At 39.4% G+C, this 22,988-nt stretch overlaps 1 protein-coding gene across 1 annotated transcript in view; it reads right to left on the reverse strand.

Moving 5' to 3' along the window:
• LOC132395208 (EF-hand calcium-binding domain-containing protein 5-like) overlaps positions 1-22,988 on the reverse strand; it is a 127,239-nt gene that overhangs the window by 52,345 nt on the left and 51,906 nt on the right. The window contains exons 4-8 of the mRNA XM_059971497.1: positions 13,741-13,896; positions 11,272-11,371; positions 8,703-8,960; positions 6,693-6,767; positions 2,902-3,116 (exon numbers count right to left, since the gene is read on the reverse strand). Of these exons, the coding sequence (XP_059827480.1) occupies positions 2,902-3,116; positions 6,693-6,767; positions 8,703-8,960; positions 11,272-11,371; positions 13,741-13,896 (804 nt within the window). The remainder of the gene's footprint in view (positions 1-2,901; positions 3,117-6,692; positions 6,768-8,702; positions 8,961-11,271; positions 11,372-13,740; positions 13,897-22,988) is intronic.

The following is a 22,988-nucleotide window of genomic DNA, read 5'->3' on the forward strand; positions in this document are numbered from 1 at the left end:
GGTTTAGCAGAAGCAGAAGTCAACACATTACAAGATGACCAGATATCCAGTTACATTGAAAGATAGACTGAACGTGATCAAATGTGACTGAGAGGAGATTTGATTGTGATGAAGACTGAAAATTCTTTAAGATGGCCGAGGGAATAGCAAACATTCATTTCCCTTATAACTAGGTGGCATAGATTTGAGGCTGCTGATATCAGAATCTTGAAAGGTCCTCTTATATGATAAGATGGACTCTTGACCTCATGATCTACCTTCATATGATCTTCAGTTTATTGTTTACCTGCACTGCACCTTCTCTGAGGCTTTTACACTTCATTCTACACTGTTATTGTTTTACCTTGTTCTACCTCAATGTTCTGTGTAATGATTTGATCTGTATGAACAGTGGGCAAGAAACATTTCACCATATCTTGGTACATGTGACAGTAATAAAACAACACCAATAGATCTGAGGCAGGAAGGTTAGTGGGTGAAGGTAGGATGTAACTCATTGTCAAAAAATCAGTGAAGACAGAAACCATCACCAGATTCAGAAAGTCAAATTATTTAATCATAGAAATCTACAGCACAGAAATGGCTACTTTCAGCCCATCTTGTCCATGCTGATAGTGATGCCTATCTATGCTAATCCGATTTACCTACATTAGGCCAATAAAACTCCTATGCCTTTCTTATCCATATTCCTTACCAAGTGCCCTCTAAATGCTCCATTTTTTTTTCCTCCCTTATCTCCTCTGGCAGCTCGTTCCTCTGTGTGAAAAGCATACCCCTCAGTTTTGCTTCAAATTTCTACCCCCTGACCTTAAACCAGTGCGTTCTAGTTCCAGACGTCCCCGGCTTGGGAAAATGATTCCAATTATCTATCTGGTCTATACCTATTATATTTATATAATCCCCTCAGCCTTTTACTTCCAGAAAGTATGAACCCAGCTTATAAGTACAGCCCTCCATTTCAGGCAATATACTGGTGTATCTCATCCTCACTCTGTCTAGTGTTATCTCATTCTTTCTTTGGAATGGTGACCGACACTGTAGATAATACTCCAGGTAGTATCTATCCAATGTTTGCAACGTTGCACTGTGCTTCCCTAATTCTCACACTCAGTACCTCAGCCCATAAAGCCAAGCATATCGAATACTTTTCCTCAACCCTATCCACCTGTGTGGTCACTTTCAGTGAGCTATAGACTTGCACCTTACTCTCTCTCTCTTTCTCTCCCTCTCTCTCTCTCTCTCTCTCTGTAGGCCAATGATTACATTATATATGGTCAGAAGAAGAATGTACTAATCCCATCCCTAACCTGTCCCACGTTAAATGCTTGCCCTTTAGTTTTAGACATTTTGATCCTGTGAGAATGTCCATCTTATTTGTTCCTCTGATAATCATATAAACTTCCATCAGATTTCCCCTCAGCCAACCTTGTTCTGGAAAACAGAACCAGGATATTGGGGCTTCATGGCCGGGACTAAACTTAGCAGGTCATGTGGGCCATATTTAAGTGTATGGGCCAATGTCTGGACATGTTCTGATGCAAGGTTGAGTGAATAATGACCTCCAAAGGCTAAAGTTGAAGTTAGCAAGAACTTCAACGTAAGCCTTACATAACAAAATATTTAAGAGTCTCTTACACTAATTAGTTCACCAAACTGGCTTTTAATACTCTCTTCACATGTTATGAACAGGACGGAATTCACTTCTGCTGTTCAGTCATTATAAGTTCTCCCCAATAGATTTTTTTTAACTTAGAATAAGTATTTGTAAACTGGACTTAAAATACATCTAAATATGGAACAGAATTGTTATAGGCAACACTGGAAACAGATGAGAAGCCCCATGTATGGTATGAGGAGTGAAAATGTATATACAGTGACAAGGAAAATATTACTGGAAATAATCATGGAAACATCTGGGACTGTGGTTTGGAGAACAACACTGTGACTATTTTAAATTTTAACCTACTGGATGGCAGATTGCATTCAATCCTTGGGGGCCCAGGAATATCATAATGAATAAAACCTGATTCAAATCCAAATTTTAATTCAACTATAAAATTTGATTATGCTCCTAGTTTAACATCTTCATGTTTTATGTCTGTATCTATGCATCGCACAATCCCCTTTCCTATGTATTCTTCTTGAGATATGATTTCACAGATAAAAGCCGCTCTGTGATACTTGATTTATCTGCCTTTCCTTTATATGAAAGAATAGTCACTGTGGAATAACAATGGTCCTCAACCAGTGTGTGTGTTTTCCAGTAACAGTCACGGGCAGTAAAATACCTGAAATAGTGCTGTAAAAAGGTCATGTGACACAGATAGATGAGTAAAGGAAAATGAAACGAGATTGTCGATAAATTTATGGGTGATCTGGTGAGTGAAGGAAATAATTTGGATATAAGGGAGACAAGATATAAAAGGAAATAGCTGATGAGCACCATGGATCAGTTCATACAGCTGCTGCTTCACGGTTCCAGCCAACTGGGCTCAGTTTTGACCTTCAATGTCGTCACCTTCTGCCTATGATTACATGGGCTTCCTCGAGGAAGTGTTGTTTTTCTCCCAGAAGCCAAAGTCATGTGGGTTGGCAGATTAATTGGCCATTGTAAATTGCTCCTGGTGTGTACATGAGCCTTAGAACCTTGGGGGAAGTTGATGGGAACGTGGAGAAAATGAGTAACAGGGAAAATTGATGATGGTATGGGTTCGCTATGTAAGCTGGCAGGATCACAAAGAAAGAAAAAAATGAATTTCCTATGTGGTAAGGGAAAAACATGTATTTTGAAAGGCAAAAAAACTGATGGTAGAGTTGGAAGGATTATTCACACATTCACTTAAATTCAATATTACATCAATATTACTAGAGGCAGAATCAGGAACAATTTGCATGATTTACCTGAGCTAACTTTTCTAATTTTTCCTCTCTGGTCTCTTTGTATCTTTCCCGAATAAATTTTATCAGGTTTTCTCGAGGTAAAGACTCAGTAGTATCCCACACAAATAATTCCATCAGCTGAACAAACTGACAAGTGTTAATGAAATCCTTTTTAAAGGGACTTGTATTCAGAGAAAGACTTTGGGCCTGGAGATCTAATAGATTGGTCGTCAGATCTGTACAAAGACAAGGGAAGAAATTCAGTCTCTATGTCTGAGCAGTGTTTATACGGTTACTTACTTACTGCCTGTTAAGCCACTGGCGTTTAATGCAGCAATGAAGGTCCTCCATCTCTGACAGTGTTCAGGGCTTCCTTCATCATGTCAGTAGCTTCCTCTCGGTTTTCACTGTGACTGTCGCACATGTCCCGGGTGGAGACTCAGGAATACCATCGCACACTCAGATGTAGAAGGATTCTTCATTGCTGTTTCCATAACAATTTTGTTTTAACAGTCAGGGTTGTTAGCCCTGAAGTGAACTCCCAAACCTGGAGAACTGGTGAACCATTTGTAGTCTGGGCTCTACCCTTTGACCTGTTTGGCAAGGGTGAACTACCAAGAGCTAGAGCATGAAGCCCTGACTCCAGCCACCCATAGCTCTCTGAGTCATTGTGGTATGCAAGCCTCCAAAGGTTGTGGTCTGCTTGGAGGTATCTATGTGGTTAGTTATTATCTTAATACAAAATCTAAAGAAACATTTAGTTGATATGCAGACTAAAATCTTCAACCTGTATTTGTTACCTAAAGGGTCCCAATACATTCCTTATCCTTTTCAAAAGTGGTCAGATTGCACTGTTAACATAGAGCCAGAGAGTAACTAACCATATGGGGAGAATGACCAGCCTGCACCAGGCACTTGACACTGTGCTATATGAAGGTAGTGAAGGTCCCTGAAGGAACACACCTAAAAGCTTACAGAATGATTCCAGACAAAAGGAATATCATTTGCATGGAAGGACTGAAATAACAGGAATTGTGCACAGAGAAGGTTGAATTAGAAGCTGTTAGAGATGTGCAAATTCACTGAGGCTTGAACAAAGAAAATGCTTCTATTGGCAGAAAGACTGGAGACAAGAGAAGCAGATTTAAGGTGACTGGGTAACATGTAGAGAAAAGTTGTCATGCAATCTTTGGACATGTTATGTGAGTCACCAGCTAATTGCTTTTGAGGGAGATAAGTAATTACAGAACTTTGGGAGAAGAGCCAGGATCTTGAATGATTTGGTTTACGTATTTTGGCAGAGGGCTGGAATAGACTAAATGGGCTGACATCCTTTCTTGATCCAAGTGTACAAGGTCAAAGCCAGAGAAGAGAACACAGAGAAATCTTCATTGTAAAACTTACACCTGTGCAAGCTATCATCAATCTGCCCATTGTACAGAGTAACACACATAAAATACTTGAGGAATTCAGCAGGACCTCCAGAATTTTATGTGTTTTCCCTGGATTTCTAGCATCTGCAGAATCTTTTGTGTTTGTGCCCATTGTACCTTTAGTGGCCTTGTGAATGAGTTATGACTTGGTTTCATTTCTCTCCTTTTATTCCCAATGCATTGTGACACCGTAAGTGTAAATCTTCAACTTTGTGTATTACAGAGCCTAATTAAAAAATACGTGCAACTTCAGCTAGCTAGAATGTGGATGCTCTTTCTCCAGTGACCTCTGGCTTGATCAAGTCCAAGCTACTGAAACTTTTCTCATTGTCATTTTACATTAACTGTCCCAAAATATCACAATGACGATCCCATGCTATGAGAAATATAAGTGACATATTACATCAGTCAAAGATCAACTGAGGATCAACGGTTAGGATGTCATGAAGGGAACTTAAAACTGATTTCAGTTCATGGAAAACTACATTCCATACTTCATAGTGAGTAGATTTTCCACTAGGGTCTATCCTTCCAATAAGATATTGAGTTAAGGACATTACCTTTTGGTGTGAAATGGACATTGACATTATTACTAGTTTGCCTGGCTTATGTGATTTGCAGGGTTAATCTCTTCATCTGACTGCCATTGTTGGGCTTTATATCAGGAGGCCCCTGTACCTCAGTGTTTTTAGTGCAAGGCTTCTAATGTTTTTAATTACAATTTACTTTTAAGTCTTTACTAAGATAGTTGGATGCCCAGCAAAATCCTATGCGTCACTCGATGAATTAGACAGAAACTGTTTAATTGTCAAGCACTGGGTGACAAAATGCTCAATCCCACACTGACAAAGTGAAAGTGGATATGACTTGCACCAGCAGGTTCAACAACAGTTACTACCTACCCCTCAACCATCAGGATCTCGAGAAAAAGAAGATAACTACACTCATCAATTGAGATGTTCCCACAACAAATTACCTCACTTTACAGACTCTTTACCTTGTTATTTCATGTTATCATTATTTATTGCTGTTTATTTATATTTGCATTTGTACAGTTGCTGTCCTCTATGCTCTACTTGACCTTTCATTGATGCTGTTTACAGTTACTATCATAGAGATTTGCTGAGCAGGAGAAAGAATCTCAGGGTTGTAAGTGGTGATATATACAATATGTACTCTGATAATAAAATTTACTTTGAACTTTGATCTGAATTAAATGATATGAAAGGACAGAAAATTGTAAAGAAATAAATAATCTGCTGGAGGAACCCCAGCAGGTCGAGCAGCGTCTGTGGCAGGAAAGGAACTGACAATATTTCTGGTCAAAACCCTGCCTTAGGCCTGGACTGTTGCTCTGAATTCCAGTGGCTGCAGTCTCTTGTATCTGTTATGAAATTCTGGGCAAGAACTCATATAAAGCTCTCTGCAACATTCGTAAAAGGACGCACAAGTTGAAAAGTGAAGGGATTTGCCAACCAGTGCAGCCAGCAGTAGGGCCAACCTGGTGATGTCATTATCTGTCAACTAATATACCACATCAACCAAGGGAAGTGGGCACCTACCTGTACCCCATTGGATAGGCATGGGCTACTCTGGGGCAACCTAGCCAACCCGATATTGTTCTGCTCCTCAGTAACGCACATGATTTTATGATAGTGCAAATTACTGAAAACTCTAGAGAAATTAAATATTTAAATGGAGCAATAAAGTTTCATTTAAAATATTGCAGCTAATATTCTGGTATGCATTTCCCACAGTACTTGAATATAACAGCAGGACGAAAGTGGATGGTAAGTGGATCTGATACAGTCCTAATTTTGATTATTTTAATCAACTGAAATGAGGCAGAAAACCTAACACTAGGCACTGAAAGATTCCTTGACCCCCTTCACACTGTGTTGACAATAGAGAAAAGATCCTACCAAAGCTGGAAAACTTTATTTAATGTCTAGACTAAAGCTACTTTGATTTCTATGTACTTTTAAAGTTTATATCCAAATTGAGACGGCACAGTAGCATAGTGGCTAGCGTAGTGCTTTACAGTGACTGCAGCGGGATCAATTCCCACCACTGTCTGTAATGAGTTTCTATGTTCTCTTCATGACCACATGGGTTTTCTCCAGATGCCTCAGTTTCCTCCCATACTCCAAAGACGTACAGGTTATTTAGTTGTAGGCATACTATGTTGGTGCTGGAAACATGGCACCAATTTATCAGGCTGCCCCCAGCACATCCTCAGGCTGTGTTAGTCATTTATATAAACAACACGTTTCACTGTATGTTTTGATCCTTTGATGTACATGTGACAAATCAAGTTGATCTTTTTCTTTATATCAACCTTGAGCAAGAAGTTATATAATAGTAAGATTGCTTAAGTACCTGGAAATTTAGCTAACTTTGCTTGCACCTCTTCAGGAATGTGAAAGTGAGAATGTACACCAGTATAAAATCCATCTGCAAGGAAAAGTAAATTAAAATACATGATTATATTTGTATAAATCTTTGAAATAAAATATTAAGTTTGTTACATTAAAGTCAAGGACAGAGCTCTGGAATTCAGGAAATATCAAAGGTTCAAGGTTTCAAAGGTTGATTTTATAATCAAAGTATGTTTGCAGTATACAACTCTGAGATTCGTCTTCTCCAGATAGCCATACAATACAGAAAACCATGGAGACGTTCTAAGAAAAACATCAACCTCCTCCTCCTGGCACAAACAAAGCCTAACAAGTTATGGAAAAGAATGGCAAAATGATCATCAACCCCTCCATGCGAGAACAAATAAGGATGCACAACAACATCAAGGGCAAGAACACCCCCCCCCCCACCCCGGTAGAAAAACAAATTGTGCAAATAGGAAGAGCATCAAAACCCAACTCCCCCCCGCATAAAAAATTATAAATTACACCAAATTAAGTCGCAGCAAGAAAGAATGAGCGAAAACTCAGAACATAAAAGACAAAACCAAAAGGAGTCCAGTTCAATCTATAAATTGCAGAACTTCACGTATTTAGAGACTGCACAAAATTTAGTTGAAACATGAGTTTGAGGATAGAATTGGAGGGATGGTTCATTTCAGACTCTTCAGTCTGAACCTAGCACTTCATTGCCAAACCCTATCTTTTCATTGCATGATAACAGAGTAAGCAAGGCACTAATCCTAACCTTCCTTCTTTCAGATTTCCAATGGTTTAAATTTGGTTCATAAGAAAACAGAATTCTACTTGTAGTCAATGACTGATGAATTCCTCTGTCATTCCCTGAGACAGGTTATCTGGTTATTATTATTTGCCATTTGATGAATTCTACCTTGCCATTCTTTTTTTGCACTATTTATTTTATTATTGCAACTTACAGTAGTTTTGGTAGTACATAGTACTGCTGCAAAACAACAAATTTCACAACATGTCAGTAATAATACACATTCTGATAGCAAATCAGTGGCTGTACTTTTCTATGCGTCTGCACCTTTTCAACAGGAGGGCTAAACTAGGTGAGAGTAGCCAGCAGGCCTCATGCCCTGGTGAGACAGGGATGGTCTGTCCTAGCATGCAAAGACAGCTCCAGTGGACTGGGCGGATGAGATCAACAGTGAGGCCAGGAAGGCGGTTCTGCAACACTTTGTGGAGAGCGAAGGGCATGACAAGGTACAGAACAAGTCTTGATCATCCACTACAACCAAGGAAGACCCCAGTTCTGATGACTACTCGTATTATTGGAATCGGACTTCCAAGGTTGAAAGAGTGGAATTGCCCCAGTGTAAAAACTTGCCAGCGCAGGTCCCTGTTATTACGTTTGTTCTTTACAAAGACAAACTTGTGTGGGTATAAAGATGCTAGAACTATTTTATTTACAGATTTACAGAATGGCTTTGACTCAACCATATTTTACTCTGGACACTCCAGCCTGCCAAGAGGATAATTATCAATGTCACTTCCTGTTATGGGTGAACCTCCCACATTGTCCACTGGGAAGTGAAGTTCTTTATATTGCACACACACAACAACACACCTGTCATCGTTGGATACAATGGACAACCAAGCAGTTTTGAAGTACTTTGTTAGCTGTAATGGACTTCTGAAAGCCTTAAAATAAAGGCAAGGTTTTCTATCTAATTAAGCACGAAGTACTAAATTTACCAACAAGAGAACATCTGCAGAAGCTGGAAAATGATGTGTGCTGCTTGTACTAAATTTACTTCAGGTTTATATTGAGAACAAAATGCTATTCAAATTTGTCACATCAGAGATACATTCTCATTGTCTACCAATGATTTTATGAAACTTTGCAATCTATTTTGCTTTGACCCTCTGCTACTTTAAGCTTCCACTCCCCTTTGCTACACATTGTCATCTACACACATGTACATATTTCTTTTACATGGCTCACCAGCACTTGCTGATAAACTCTGTGGTGTCAACATTGCTTGTGCAGCATCTTTAGTTTCTTCTACATGGTCTTTTCCAGTGTTTCCATTATCTAAGCCTCTTTGTAACAGCAGCTGGTCAGTTTCATCCACTTTCATCTGGCCAGTTGAACCCTTCTTTTCAGTTTGTGAATATGTCGGTACTTGAGGACTAATATAGTCATTTCCAAAGTCAAGCATAAAGGCTTCTGGATCCAGTTCATTAAGCTCAATGACAGGCCCTAGAAAAATGACAAACTCATGAAAAAAAAGCGAATTTTCAAAGTTCAAAGTAAATTTATTTTCAAAATACTGTATGTAAACAGCATGTCACCAAATAAGACCCTGAGATTCATTTCGTGCAGGCATGCATTGTAGAACCGAAAAGTACAATAGAATCAGTGAAAAACTACACACAAATAAACAAGCAGCCAATGAGCAAAAGAAGACACAGTGCAAATACAGTAAAGAAAGGATAATAAATAAATAAGGCTGAGAACATGAGTTGTAGAATCCTTGGAAGTGAGTCCATAGGTTGTGTTTCGTGATCTGCTAAGTGTTAAGGTGAGTGAAGTTATCAAAGCTGTTTCAGGAGTAATTATTGTTCCTGGACCTTGTGATATGGGACCTAAGGCTCCTGTGCCTCCTTTCTGATGATAACAGTAGGAAGAGAGCATGGCCTGGACGGTGGGTATCCTTGTAGACAGATGCTGCTTTCTTGAGGCAGAGCTCTTTTGCAGATGTGCTCAATGGTAGGGAGGGCTTTTCCTGTGATGAACTGAGCTGCATATACCCTTTTTTGTGGGTTTTTTCATATTTCTGCTATTCTTGTCAGTTTATTTAAGCATTTTTCATATTTACGTAGCTACTGCTTTGGTTAAAGTAAATATAATTCTAAGGATTGAATCATTTTCCACTCACAATTAATATCAATAACTTAAATGAAGAGACCATGGGCATGATATCCAAGTTTTCTAATGATTCAAGGAGTGATTGTTTGTTGTGAAAATGATATGTTAAGTCTCCAAAGGGGTATGGACAGGTTTCTGGAGAAGCAAAAAGAAGATAGATTGAGTATAATGTTGGGAAGTGTGGGGTATTAGTAGAAACAAGGAAAAAACAAAAGATTATTCGAATAGTGAGAGATTAACGAATACAAGTATACAGACAGTTTACATAGCCATGTACAAGAAAAACAGAGAGTTTGAATGCAAGTACAAAAAGGACTCTAACATCTTGCAAACCATTGGTCAGGCTAACTGTCTTATAATTTCCTGTCTTTTGCCTCCTTCCCCTCCTAAAGAATGGGGTAATACCTTCTATTTTCTAGTCCTCTGGAACTAATCCAGAATCTAGTTATTCTTGAAAGATCACTGCTAATGCCTCTACAATCTCTTCAGCTACCTCTTTCAGAACCCCGGAGTGCAGTGTATCTGGTCCAGGTGATATCTACCTTCAAATCTTTCAGCTTCCCAAGCACTTTGCCTTATCAATCGCGACTGCGCTCACTTTTTCCTCCTGACACTCATGAATTTCCGGCACACTGCTGGTGTCTTCCACAGTGAAGACTGACACAAAATACTTACTGAGCTCATCTGCCAGATCTTTGTCGCCGTTACTACCTCTCCCGTGTCACTTTCCAGTGATCCGATATCCACTCTTACCTCTCCTTTACTCCTATGGAGAATATCTGAAAAAACTCTTTTGATAGCCTCTTAAAATTATTGGCTAGCTTGCCTACAAATTTCATCTTTTCTCTCCTTATAGCTTATTTCTTCAGCTTGTTTTTAAAAGCTTCCCAATCCTCTACTTCCCACTACTTTTTGCTCTATCGTATGCCGTCTTTTTTTTCTTTTATTCTGTCTTTGACTTCCCTTGTCAGCCATGGTTGCCTCATCCTCCCTTGAGAATGCTTTGGAACCTGTAGGATAAACTGACCCTGTGTCTTCTGAACTACTCCCAGCCAATGCTGCTCCACGATCATCCCTGCTAGATTCTGTAATCAGCCTTTATTTATAGCAAACTACTCAAAATGCTGGAGAAACTCAGCAAGTCAGACAGCATCAATGGAAGGGAATAAGCAGTCAACATTTTGGGCTGAGACCCTTCATCAGGACTGCCTACCTTGCTCTCTTCAATGACGCTGTCTGACTTGCTGAGTTCCTCCTACGTTCTGTGTGTGTTGCTCAAGACTTCCTGCATCAGGAGAATCTCTTATATTTTTTATTTACAGCAAATTGCAATATTGCTGCTTCACCACCAGGTATCAGTCACGTATTTACTATAATAGATCTGACATTTAGATAAAATATGATTGCTTAGAGTCCTGCCGAAGGGTCTCAGCCTGAAACGTTGATTGTACTTTTTTCCATAGGTGCTGCCTAGTCCGCTGAGTTCCTCCAGCATTTTGTGTGTGTTGCTACGATTCCTTAGGTCAGTGTTAAAACATATGCACTATTTCTAAAAACAGTTATGAATGAATAATCAGAACCCCCAAGCCCTTCAGTAATCTATCATTCATAATAAATTATTTCTCTCTCTGTTTGTACTCACATTCTCTTGGGTTCTGAAATTCATGTTTATCCCTGCTTAAGTGTTGATCATAAAATTCTTCAAATAAAGAGAGAATCCTCTTCCTATTCAGAAGTCCAGACTACATTAAGAAAAGATTTATTTCCATTTTTTACTGCAAAATATTTTATATTCTAGGATTTCAACTATGAACCAACTTATCTATTTAATATTGCCAGACTTGGCATTTATGTTTTAATCCAAAACTAATCGATCATTGTGATCCAGCTTGGTGATCTATCACAGCTAAAATCACTAAATATACTCAAGGTACGGTGATCTGGTAAGAGGCATGCTCTGTTCAATTCTTGAAATTCTCCTGCTATTACCAGTGTCAGAATGCAGGGTGTATCTATCAAGCTAATTTTTCATCCGTTCGTACATCAGACACCATGTGCTGCCTCTTTGACAGAGCTACTTAATTGGTCCTACCAATCCTCAGCCTTGCAAGTTTATCCTAAAGGATGTAATCAAAGTTACCATAAAATTATGTTCCTTAATTTTAGGTTCCGTAAGGTTGTTACAGCCACAGAGATAATTTCCCACTACCTATTAAATGCTCCCAATGGTGTGCATCTCAAATAGCCTCTGACAACCAAGTCCATCTCCTGGCCTTCTTGTGTGGCTTAGCTACTGAGCCCGTCGGAAACGTTTCTACAGGCAGGAGAAGAGGCAAAGGTGGGTTACTGGTGTCTTAAAACAAGTTGTTTCAGACAGATAGGGCTCATCAGCCCATGGTTGTCAGCTCATCTAGGAGAAGGAAAACTTTGATCTCAACCCTCTGCAGCCTTGCAGCTATACCCACTCATGAGGAAGACCACTGGTGTAAACCCTGAGGAAAAGTATGGAGCTGAAGTCCCTAAGGCAGTCCTACGTTGAGTTCAGCATTGATTGGCAACTCCTGTGATACTGCTGGTGCCAAATTGTACCAGTTTCTGCTGTTCCTTTGGATTTATCAGCTGCATGGAGAGAGTGAGCCTGCAACATGGGCAGCAGTTTTCTCTCTATATCGTCCGGCCCTGGCTTGCATATCATGGCACGCACCATCCATGGTTGTCCACAAGTAACAGAGGACCTCACACCATAAAATCCTTTTCAACCAACCCCCCCCCCCCCCACCCCACCAACTTGGGCCCTCTTGGCTCATTTACTAGAAATCACCACATTAGAAAAATTTCTCCACAATTTTTGACAACTATCTTAAATATGTGTCCTTTTCTTTCTAAACCTCCTACCAGTAGAAATGGTTAATGCCTTAATGTTATTAATATAGCTCATAATCCTGAAGGAGGAACAGAAAAGTCTAATATAGGAAGTGGGGATAATCATAGATTGCTGTAGATTCCACAACCACACTGAACTCTTTCTTCCCCGCCATCAACGTGAATAAACAAGTGTCCAACAATGCTTAAACATGTATTCCAAGCCCTGCGTCTGTGAATCTTTGTGGGTCTACCGCATAAGTTGGAGGCCCAGTGTCTACAAATTCATGACTCTGCTGGAGGCCGGAGGCCATGGAAGGCCTGACCTGGGGTCAGAGGACCGTATATGTGTGTGAGTGGGTCAGTGGGAGGGAGCAAGGAATGAGGCTTATTCCTCTGTTGCTTTGTTGCTGGGTACATTCTGTTTTGTCGTGTTCCATGTTGTTTTGCCGAGCACCTTGGGCATGATATATCACCACTGGAATGTGTGACAACAATTAGGAGTTGCCCCAGCACATCCTCGGCTGTGTTGGTTGTTAATACAGATGACACAATTCACTGCATGCTTTAATGAACATGTGATAAATAAATCTGAATAAAGAAATTCCAAAACACGGGGCCCAGGAGATGAACACAGGGGCAGAAGATAAGTCAAAGCAGGGCATTATTGGAAAAGGGCTAGAATGTTTACAGAGAGGAATGAATAGTTCACAGAGCATTACGTTGGATTAAAGCGTTTAGTAATAGGGAGGGATGAGAGTATAAAAGGTTTTAAACACAAGATTGAAATTTGTAATTTGAAAGGATTGAGGGACGAGGAGTGATTATAGGGAGAGGAATGAGAAGCTTGGTTTTTGATGTCTCACTCTCTCAGGGAGCTTTACTTTGAGTTCAATGACCTTTTTCGAAGGGGAGCTGGAAAAGTGGCGATTGTTTACTGGTCAATTCATAAAAGAGTTTCCTGCTGGAGATTATCCTCCTGCTGTTTTCTTTCCCGTTCACTTCCAGTTTAGGAAAACAATCTGACTACACAGTGTTTTGCTTTTGGGAATAATTTGAGTTCTGGTCAAGATGATTCAAAACGGACTTCCCAGATCATTTTATTTATCAGCAACACACTTGACTGTTTTGATAAATGTAGAAATACTACATTGTGCCTCATCAAACACATGAACTAGTGGAAATTACTTATCTTCCTGTTAACGTTAATATGTTATACCCACCGGCTAGATTTTTGTTAACTACTGACCTTTCCAATATCACATTCCAGGAACAGCGCTACGAAATGATGTCTCCACCAAACCCTTTGTCCTCTGAGATAGAAGAAGACTGAGCTGCGGGATAGATATTCGAGGAAATCTGCGAAGGGCGCATCAGAGAACCCCTTGACATAAGAGTACATATACTGAAAGACAAAGGTGAGAAAATACCAATCATAGTTCAAAGGAATTCCTCATACTCAATGCAAGTTCTTAATTCCTAGTTTACCGCCAACTTCTAGCTTACTGACACTGGTTCCTTTTCCATTTGTTTTACAAGCTGGAAGAAATATTAAAGCAAATGGCTGCTTATCATAACTGTTTGCACATGAGTAAATGAATCTATTCTAAAGAATGATATGAAATCTGGTAAAAAAAAAATTGCTGGCCGTGGGAAATGTGAGAAGCCTCCTTATTCCATTTTTGTAGTATATTGTCCCTGCAAAGCCTACGCAAGTTATTGTGAATTCCCTAACAATGCAAACCAGGTTAGTTCAGCGATAACGGCATCACATATGCAGGCATGCTGATTCAGGTAGTCACATCTGGTATATATTTGCACAACCATATTAAGTAACTCTTTAAACAGTTGGGAAATATAGGGTCATTCCAGTTTAATGATTAAAAATAACAATTCATACTCTGATACAATCAATACATTTGCAGGTTCCATTTCCATGCTGGGTCTAATTAGAAGGATTTTAGGTTCTTTTATTGTGACTTCATACCAATTCTGTAATTTCACCAGAAAATAAATAACTTATACTTTGGGTTACATTGAACATCTTGGAGAAAAATGCAAGTTCGTGGGTTAAGTGAACAAATTGTGGTGCTAGTAGTAATATACAATCAATGGCCACTTTATTAGGTACCTCCTGTATATACATACAGAGCGTATGTCATCATCTGCTGCTGTAATCCATGCACTTCAAAGCTTGACGTGTTGTGCATTCACTGTTGTAATTTGCGGTTATCTGAGTTACTGTCGCCTTTCTGTCAGCTTGAACCCGTCTGCCCATTCTCCTCCGACCTCTCTCATTAGCAGAGCATTTTCGCACAAAGAACCACTGCTCATTGGATGTTATTGTTTTGTTTGTTTTTCGCACTATTCTCTGTAAATTCTAGAGACTGTCATGTGTGAAAATCCCAGGAGATCAGTAGTTTCTGAGATACTCAAGCCGTTCTTTTCTGGCACTAACAATCATTCTGCACTCAAAGTCACTTAGATCACATTTCTTTCCCCTTCTGATGTTTGGTCTGAACAATAACTGAACCTCTTGACCATGCCTGAATACTTTTATGCATTGAAATGCTGCTTCATGATTGGCTGATTTGGCATTATGAGCAGATGTGCCCAATAAAGTGGTAGGAGTTTGTTCCAGCCATGACTAATCCTCAAAGCACTTCATCACAGTTCATTCAATGTTTTTGTTTTGTTTGTTTTTCACACTATTCTCTATAATTTCTAGAGACTGTAATGTGTGAAAATCCTAGGAGGTCAACAGTTTCTGAGATACTCAAACTACTCCATCTAGCACCAAAAATTATTCCACAGTCAGTATCACTTAAATTACATTTCTTCCCCATTCTGATGTTTGATCTAAACAACAACTGATCCTTTTCCCAAGTCTGCATGTCTTAATGCATTGAGTTTCTGTCATGTAATTGGCTAATTAGATATTTACGTAAATGAGCAGGTGTACATGCATACCTAACAAAGTGGCCACTGAGTGTAACTTCAATGGGTCGGTTGGCCACATTGAGACCACATTGATAATGGTTCCATTCAGGTAAACACATTCAAGTAAATGCCACCTTCTGTCAACTTTACTTATTCACAGGATCAAAGATTGAAGCAGCTCTTCGAAATGTGATTCCATCATTTTATCCCAGGAATATTGCACAAGGGAGATATCATTCTGTAAAAGTCATGTCAAGTCAACTTGGCTGCCAAAGATTATTAAATATGAAAGACCTTATGATATCAAATGATAAAAGGAACAAGTTTCCCTCAACACCACCAGCAAATGTTGATTCATGAGTCATTCAGTAGGTGATATGAATGTGCAGAAGTGCTATGCAAATTAATCTCCTTGTTGATCTCATAGATTTCAACACAGTTTAATACATGTCAGTCATTTTGTAAAAGGCACGGTGTGCCTATTTGTCAGTGAATGTTCTTTTTTTTATTTATTTCTGGTCTGATAGTAAAAATTTATTTTAGCCTACAGTGTTAACAACAAAATTAGCTGTAGGCAAAAATAATTTTTAACAGCTGACTGTACCATGTTAAAAACCTTGCTTCCTCATAATCTTTGCAGAAATAGATTATAAACACAAGCAAGGGCTGCACAGTCTGCAACTTGCTATTGACAACTGATAGCAAAAAAGTGTGTTTCAACCCTTTGCACAGATTCTTTGTAGGTAAGGAGTCGGACTTCTGCCTTAACCATTCCCCCAACATTCCACCTGGTGCAGGCAATAGGTCTTTAGTCCTGATGAAGGATCTTGGCCCAAAATGTTGAATGCTTATTCTTCTCCAGAGATGCTGTCAACTTGCTGAGTTCCTCCAGAATTTTATATGTATTATTATGCAGAAATAGATTTTTTTCAAATAACATAGAATTCAATTAATATTAGACATTAATGTTTGCTAATTCACTGAAAGCATGTAGATTACTTTAATTCATTCATTTGTGGAATAAGGAGATTGCTGACAAACCCAAAGTTTATTCCCCATTCATGATTGCCCCTGAATTGAACAATCTGAGAGACCATTTCAGAAGGCAATAACAGGTATGAAAAAACTATGGGTTCAGTGTTACATATAGACCAAGCAAGAATGACACATTTCCTTTCCGAGAGATGGACTTTTAAGGTAACAGATAGTTACATGGTCACAGCTGATACTACACCACATTAAATATTTATTTCAGGTGTATTTTTTGAACTTAAAACCTCAGCTGTAATAGTAGGATCTGAACTCATGTACAGATTAGTTGTACAGGCCTCAGGGTGCTGTTCCAGTAACCTAACCTCACTAATGCAAATATGCAAGAGACTATTAAAAATATTTCAAAGAATATAAACTTCTGTTTCAACACTATTTTCGGAATGTTTCTGGAATGCCTCTTGACAATGCTTTCTATTGTGGTGTCGTAAAAGCCAAATTCTATTTAACAAGAGGGTGGAGGGCGATTAGGGGTAGTAGCTGGCCCTCATGATGCAGTCTGTGGCTTTTCCTATTTATGGCCTGACAATGCAAGATTTTGGTTCTACCTCTTTTGGATTATTTCTTACCAATTGTTTTTCATGAATAAAAGTATCAGGACAGGCTTAAAGTAGTCAATCAATTCATCAACACAAGTTAAACACTAATTTAGGAGTCGTGGAGTCAGAGTCATAAAGACTACTGCACAGGAGAAAGCTCTTCAGCCCATCTAGTCCATGCTGAACTATATTTCTGTCTGGTCGCAATGGCCTGCACCCCTCCCATCCATGTACTTACCCAAACTTCTCTTAAGTGTTGCAATTGAACTCCCAAACCACCATTTTCACTGGCAATTCTCACCCCCCTCTGATTGAAGAAATTCCCCCTCAGGCTCACCTTAAGCATCTCACCTTTTCACCCTAAATCTATGACCTCTCGTCCAACCTCAGTGGAAAAAATCTACTTGCATTAACTCTATTTCTACCCTTCATAATTCTGTAGAATTCTATCAAAGCATCCCTCTTTCCCCTATAGTCCAAGGAATAAAATCCTAACCTTTTCAACCCTGCCCTAGAACTCATGTCATTAAGTTCCAGCAACATACTTGTGAGTTTTATTTGCACTCTTCTAATCTTATTGATAGCTTTCCTGTAGGTAGGTGACCAGAACTGCACACAAGACTCCAAATGTGATCTTACCAACTTCAACATAACATCCCAACTCCTGGACTCAATATCACAATCTGCAGATGCTGTCGCTCTGAGCAACACACACAAAGTGATGAAGGAACTCAGCAGGCCAGGCAGCATCTATGGTTAAAAAGTACAGTCGACGTTTCTGGCTGAAACCCTTTGGTAGTCCTGTGTGTGTTTCTGTACTCAATATTCTGATTAATGAAGACAAATGTGTCTAAAGCTCCCTTTGTGACCAATTCTAGCCACTTTCAAGGAACTATGGATCTGTATTCCCAAATATAAGGAGTGGCAGTTTTCCAGAATTTCTTTCTGAACTTTTGCATTTACTACTTTTAGATATTTTCCCTTTCCCCTCACTGTTCCATCTTTTTGATTGTGCAGTTTCTTCCAAAGAAGGACAACCATATTTTAAATTGCAAAGTGCATGGGGCATGCAGAGCAGATGCACATCAGCATATATAAGCAGTGGTTCACTCTCTCCTGGTGGCTGCATTTAATTAACTATACTGTCACTGGTTAGATTTGGTTCTGCATCCATCTCTAGATCAGCTGGATATTAAAGACTGCTATTCATTGACGACAGCTCTGCCTTCAATACCACCATTTCAAGCAAATTCATCCCCAAATCCTGAACATGAGATTCAGCAGCTTGCTTTTGCAAATGAGTTCTTGACTTCTTGACCATCATCGTCATTTTGTGCCATGTTGTATGACATGGGCGATCACGGTATTTCCATGACCATGATTGTTCTTGGCAAGTTGTTCTACTGAAGTGGTTTGCCGTTGCCTTCTTCTGGGCAGTGTCTTTACAAGTCGGGTGACCCCAGCCATTATCAATACCCCTCAGGTATTTTCTGCCTGGCGTCAGTGGTCGCATAACCAGGGATTGTGATATGCACCAGTTGCTCATTTAACTATCCACCACCTGTTCCCATGGCTTCACGTGACCCTGATCAAGGTGGGGCGGGTGTTAAGCAGGTGCCACACCTTGCCCAAGGGTGACCTGCAGGCTAGCTCAGTGAAGGGACGCCTTACATCTCCTTTGGTAGAGCATATCTTCACCCCATTACCCAGACCAACAGTTCCTGACTAATAGTTCGTGTTCAGTAATTACAGACCGAAACCACTCCCCAAATGATTATCCTCTCTGCTGGCGCCCCACAAGCTGACCCCTTTGACCCCTACTTTAGCCATTATACATTTACAGCTGGTTTACCAGATTCTGCTCTAACTTCATCTACAAGGTTGCGGATGACATTACCATAGTGGACCCAATCTCAAACAATGATGAGTCAGAGTCCTGGTGGCATGATGTCATGATAGCAACCCTTCCCCCGGTATCAGCAAAACAAAAGAACCAATCATTGACTTCAGGTAGGGGGTGGTGCACTTTGGCCCTACTTATATCAACATCACCGATGTTGGAATGGTTGAGAGTTTCATGTTCCTCAGAGTGAACTTTGTTAATAGCCTGTCCAGGTCCAACTACATAGATGCCTTGGACTTGAAAGTGAACCGGAACCTCTGCTTCCTCAGGAGGCTAAAAAAAATCTAGCATGTCTCCTTTGGCCCTTTCTAGTTTCTATAATTTTTTCTTTACATCATGAAAATCTGCCTCCTCGCAATGCACTCCATCTACACTTCTTGCTGCCCCTGCAAAGCAGCCAACATTATCAAAGATCCCAAACCAGAATTCTCTCTTCTCTGACTGATGAGCAGAGTGAGCACACACTTCTGGGCTCAAGGACAGCTTCTATCTTGACATTATAAGACATTTAATAAACGGTCTACTAGAATGATAAGATGGACGTTTGGCCTCATAATCTACTTCATCATGGCCTTGAATCTTATTTTTTGGCTGCACTGAACTTTCTCTGTATCTGTAACACTTCCACATTCTGTTATTGAATTTCCCTTGATTTACCTCAATGTACTGGTGTGAAGAAATAATCTGTATGGGTGGCATGCAAAATGAAGTGTTTCACTGTGCCTTAGTGCAAGTGACAATAAAAAAAAGAAATGTAATAATTTAAAGAGCAAACACGAGGAAATCTGCAGATGCTGGAAATTCAAGCAACAACACACACAAAATGCTGGTAGAACAATGCTGTTCTACCAGCATTTTGTGTGATGTTGTTGTTTAATGTAATAATTTATCTCATATTCTACTATGGAGAATCACAGTAAACAAAGCTAATACATTTCCTGTAAGACAGAAGTCACCTTCACCTTTTATCTCTGAGCCTATACAAATTTATCACTGTCTAAAAGCACTTGAAAATCAGTTTAAATTTCTTTCCATCTAAACTTCTGCAGTGCAAAGCCCCAGGAATGAAATTACAGAGCTTTGCGGCACTTTTATTGTATAAAAGGGATTTTATATTATATGAGCAGCCAAATGTGATAGCTTCATATTTTACGTTGTAGAACAAATGTATTGATTTTTCTGCTTTTGATGAAGGATTGACAGAAATATTCCCTTCACATATTGCACTTGCCTATTCCCTTCTCTCCTACCTCCAACACCACCAAATAATTCCGTTTCTTTCTAAGATTCTCTTACCTCAATATTTCTTTTCTTCTGCATGTCAACTGACAGGCTGGGAAATCAGGAACTAGAGGCTGCCACCAAAGAGCCTTGATGTTGAGCAAGAAAGCAGAGAAGGTTGCAAAACAAGCCAACATGATAGAGAACCCTACCCTCTGAATGAGAAGCGCCTGAACTCAATTACTCCATCCGTTTGTTGATCTCAACAAAAGTGGAGATGGAATGACCCTCATAAGCAGGACATGAGATTTAAAGTGCACAAGAAAAAAATATATTGAGAATCAAGAGGAATCTGCATGTTTTCCTTTAAATTCTTTTCCCCTAATAGACTAATGTACTGTTAGGAAAAACAGAATACGTCAAAAAAATTCCGAGATCAAGCAGCATCTGTGGAAAAAGAAACAACAGAGATCCATTTGTGCATTTAAAACCTCAGTAATATTTGAGTAGTATTGTAAATATATTGTTTGGTTAGCATTCGTTGTTTAAATAATTCATTATGGGTTACACGTAAAAGTACGTGAATGGCATACGTCATTAAACCGCCCTGTCATAAGTGCGTGCCTCACTGAACTAAAATAAACTGAGTAGACATGTATCTTCCAGCTCTGCAGTTTCCTTTCGATTAGTTTGATGTTTTGAAGTTACAAAACATAACAGATCCCTCATCAGAATTCTTCTGCTAAAGGGTCCTGGATTAGGAATGATAACCTTTTCACTTCCCACAGATGCTGTTTCCAGTATAATTTGCTTTTGTTGCAAATTCCCAGCATCTACATTAAATGGTTTTCAGTGTATTCCCACTGCGCATTTGACAAATTATTTGTAGTTGAAAAGATAATGACTGAGACCCAAGTTGTTTAAAGTAGCAAACCACATCAAAAACTTTTGCAAGATGGCCAATGCATCATGCTAGGTAGCTGAAACGAATGATAATCACATAAAAATATTTTAAGGAATCAACATTAAATTTTGGGAATGCTGGAAACCTGAAGTAAAAATAAGTAATAAGGAAATTGCTCAACAAGTTCAGTAGCAGTCATAAAGAGAGAAATAGAATTGACATTTGGCTGTGTTTGTTCAGAAGAGGTACAGAACAGTAACTGTAAAGGGTGTAATCGACAAATCTTTGAAGGTGGAAAGTTGAGAAGGCTAAAAATAACTTGTGAGCTCTTTGGCTTTATAAACAGAAACATAGTACAAAAGCAAGGAAGCTATGCTCAACCTTTATAAATCGCTGGTTCGTTTCCAGCTGGAATTATGCAGCTGGCCATGACATCAGACATTGGAAAGGATGTTTAAGGCCTTAAAGAGAGTACAGAGGAAGTTTTATAACAAGAATAGCACTTTGGACCCCCGTGTAGTATTGTGAAGTAACAAAAGTTTTGATGGAGCTGTGTTACAGGAGTTTAAAGTTAGCTAAGCGTTTTCACAGAGTAAATAAGGAATGAATGTTTCTTGTGACAGAAGAATGAATAAACAAAATACACAGATTTAAGGTAATTGACACAGAACCAAATGAGAACCAAAGAAGAAATGTGTTTATGCAGCCACCCTGAAGGCTCCCCATCAGAAAAGCATTGGAAGCTGATTCGAAGCAAATTTCCAGAAAGAATTTGCATAAGAGTCCAGAAGCTGAATAATTGCCAGGTAATGGGGAAATAAAAGAAGAATGAGGCTGTTTGGATAGCTCTATCAAAGCACTAGACAATGGGATAGCAGAAACCTTTTCTGTTCAAGTTCAAATCTATTGTCATTCAACCATACCCATGTATATGTATACAGCTAAACAGAACAGCACAGCTCACATGGTTATGATCCAGCACCTGCAGTACAGTCACAAAATAATATTTGTACAAGTCCCTAAATGGCATGGTTGACATAAAATCTGAGGTACATGTTCATGTAAGGCAGTATACTGTTACTGACACTATTATAATAAAACAGACAATAGTATAAATGTGTGAAACAGCAGCAATAAAGGAGACAAGTGACCAGTTCAGGATGAGAGTGTGTCTGTGAGTTGGGGATTAGGGGGAGAGGGCAGCAGGGCATTCAGACAGTGTGTTCATGTGTGCTGGGTGGCAGCAGGGTCTCAAGAAGTCTAACAGCCTGGGAGAAGAAGCTGTTACCCAGACTGACAGTTCTGGTTCTTATACAGTGGTACCTTCTACCTGACGGCAAGAGCTCAAAGAGATTGTGGGAAGGATGGGAGGGGGTCTTTGACAATGCTGGTGGCAGTGTGTATGCAACGCTTTGGAGCTCTATCATTCTATGATTCTGAACTGGCATAAGTTTCTATCACTTTCATTCCCAACATTCACTCTTGGTAATTTCCTAGGACTTGTAGCTGCAATGACTATTTCCTAACAATCCTCCATTATATCAATCACAGGATGCATATTAGACTCTGTTTACACACAGATATTTAATTTGTGAATAAGTTTGATCAATAAGAGATCTAGCTTTATATCAAATTAGCTTTGCTGAAACCTCCAGTCACCAGAAATGCAACTTCATGTATGAATGAGCAAAGTAAGTGCTCCCTTTAACCAATTTTACATAACTTGATTTGTTTCCAGCCAAGTAAATCATGATTGCAATTACATCCATTGTTCACGTTGCCTAATCAGTGTCATGGTTATACCTCCATATTTAACACCCACAAAATGCTGGAAGAACGCAGCAGGCCAGGCAGCATCTATGGACAGGAATAAACAGCTGATGTTTCAGGCCAAGAACCTTCATCAGGTCTGAGTTTAGTCCTGATGTAGGGAAAATGTT

Source organism: Hypanus sabinus, chromosome 6 (genome assembly GCF_030144855.1).
Source record: "Hypanus sabinus isolate sHypSab1 chromosome 6, sHypSab1.hap1, whole genome shotgun sequence".
In the NCBI taxonomy this organism is placed as follows: domain Eukaryota; kingdom Metazoa; phylum Chordata; class Chondrichthyes; order Myliobatiformes; family Dasyatidae; genus Hypanus; species Hypanus sabinus.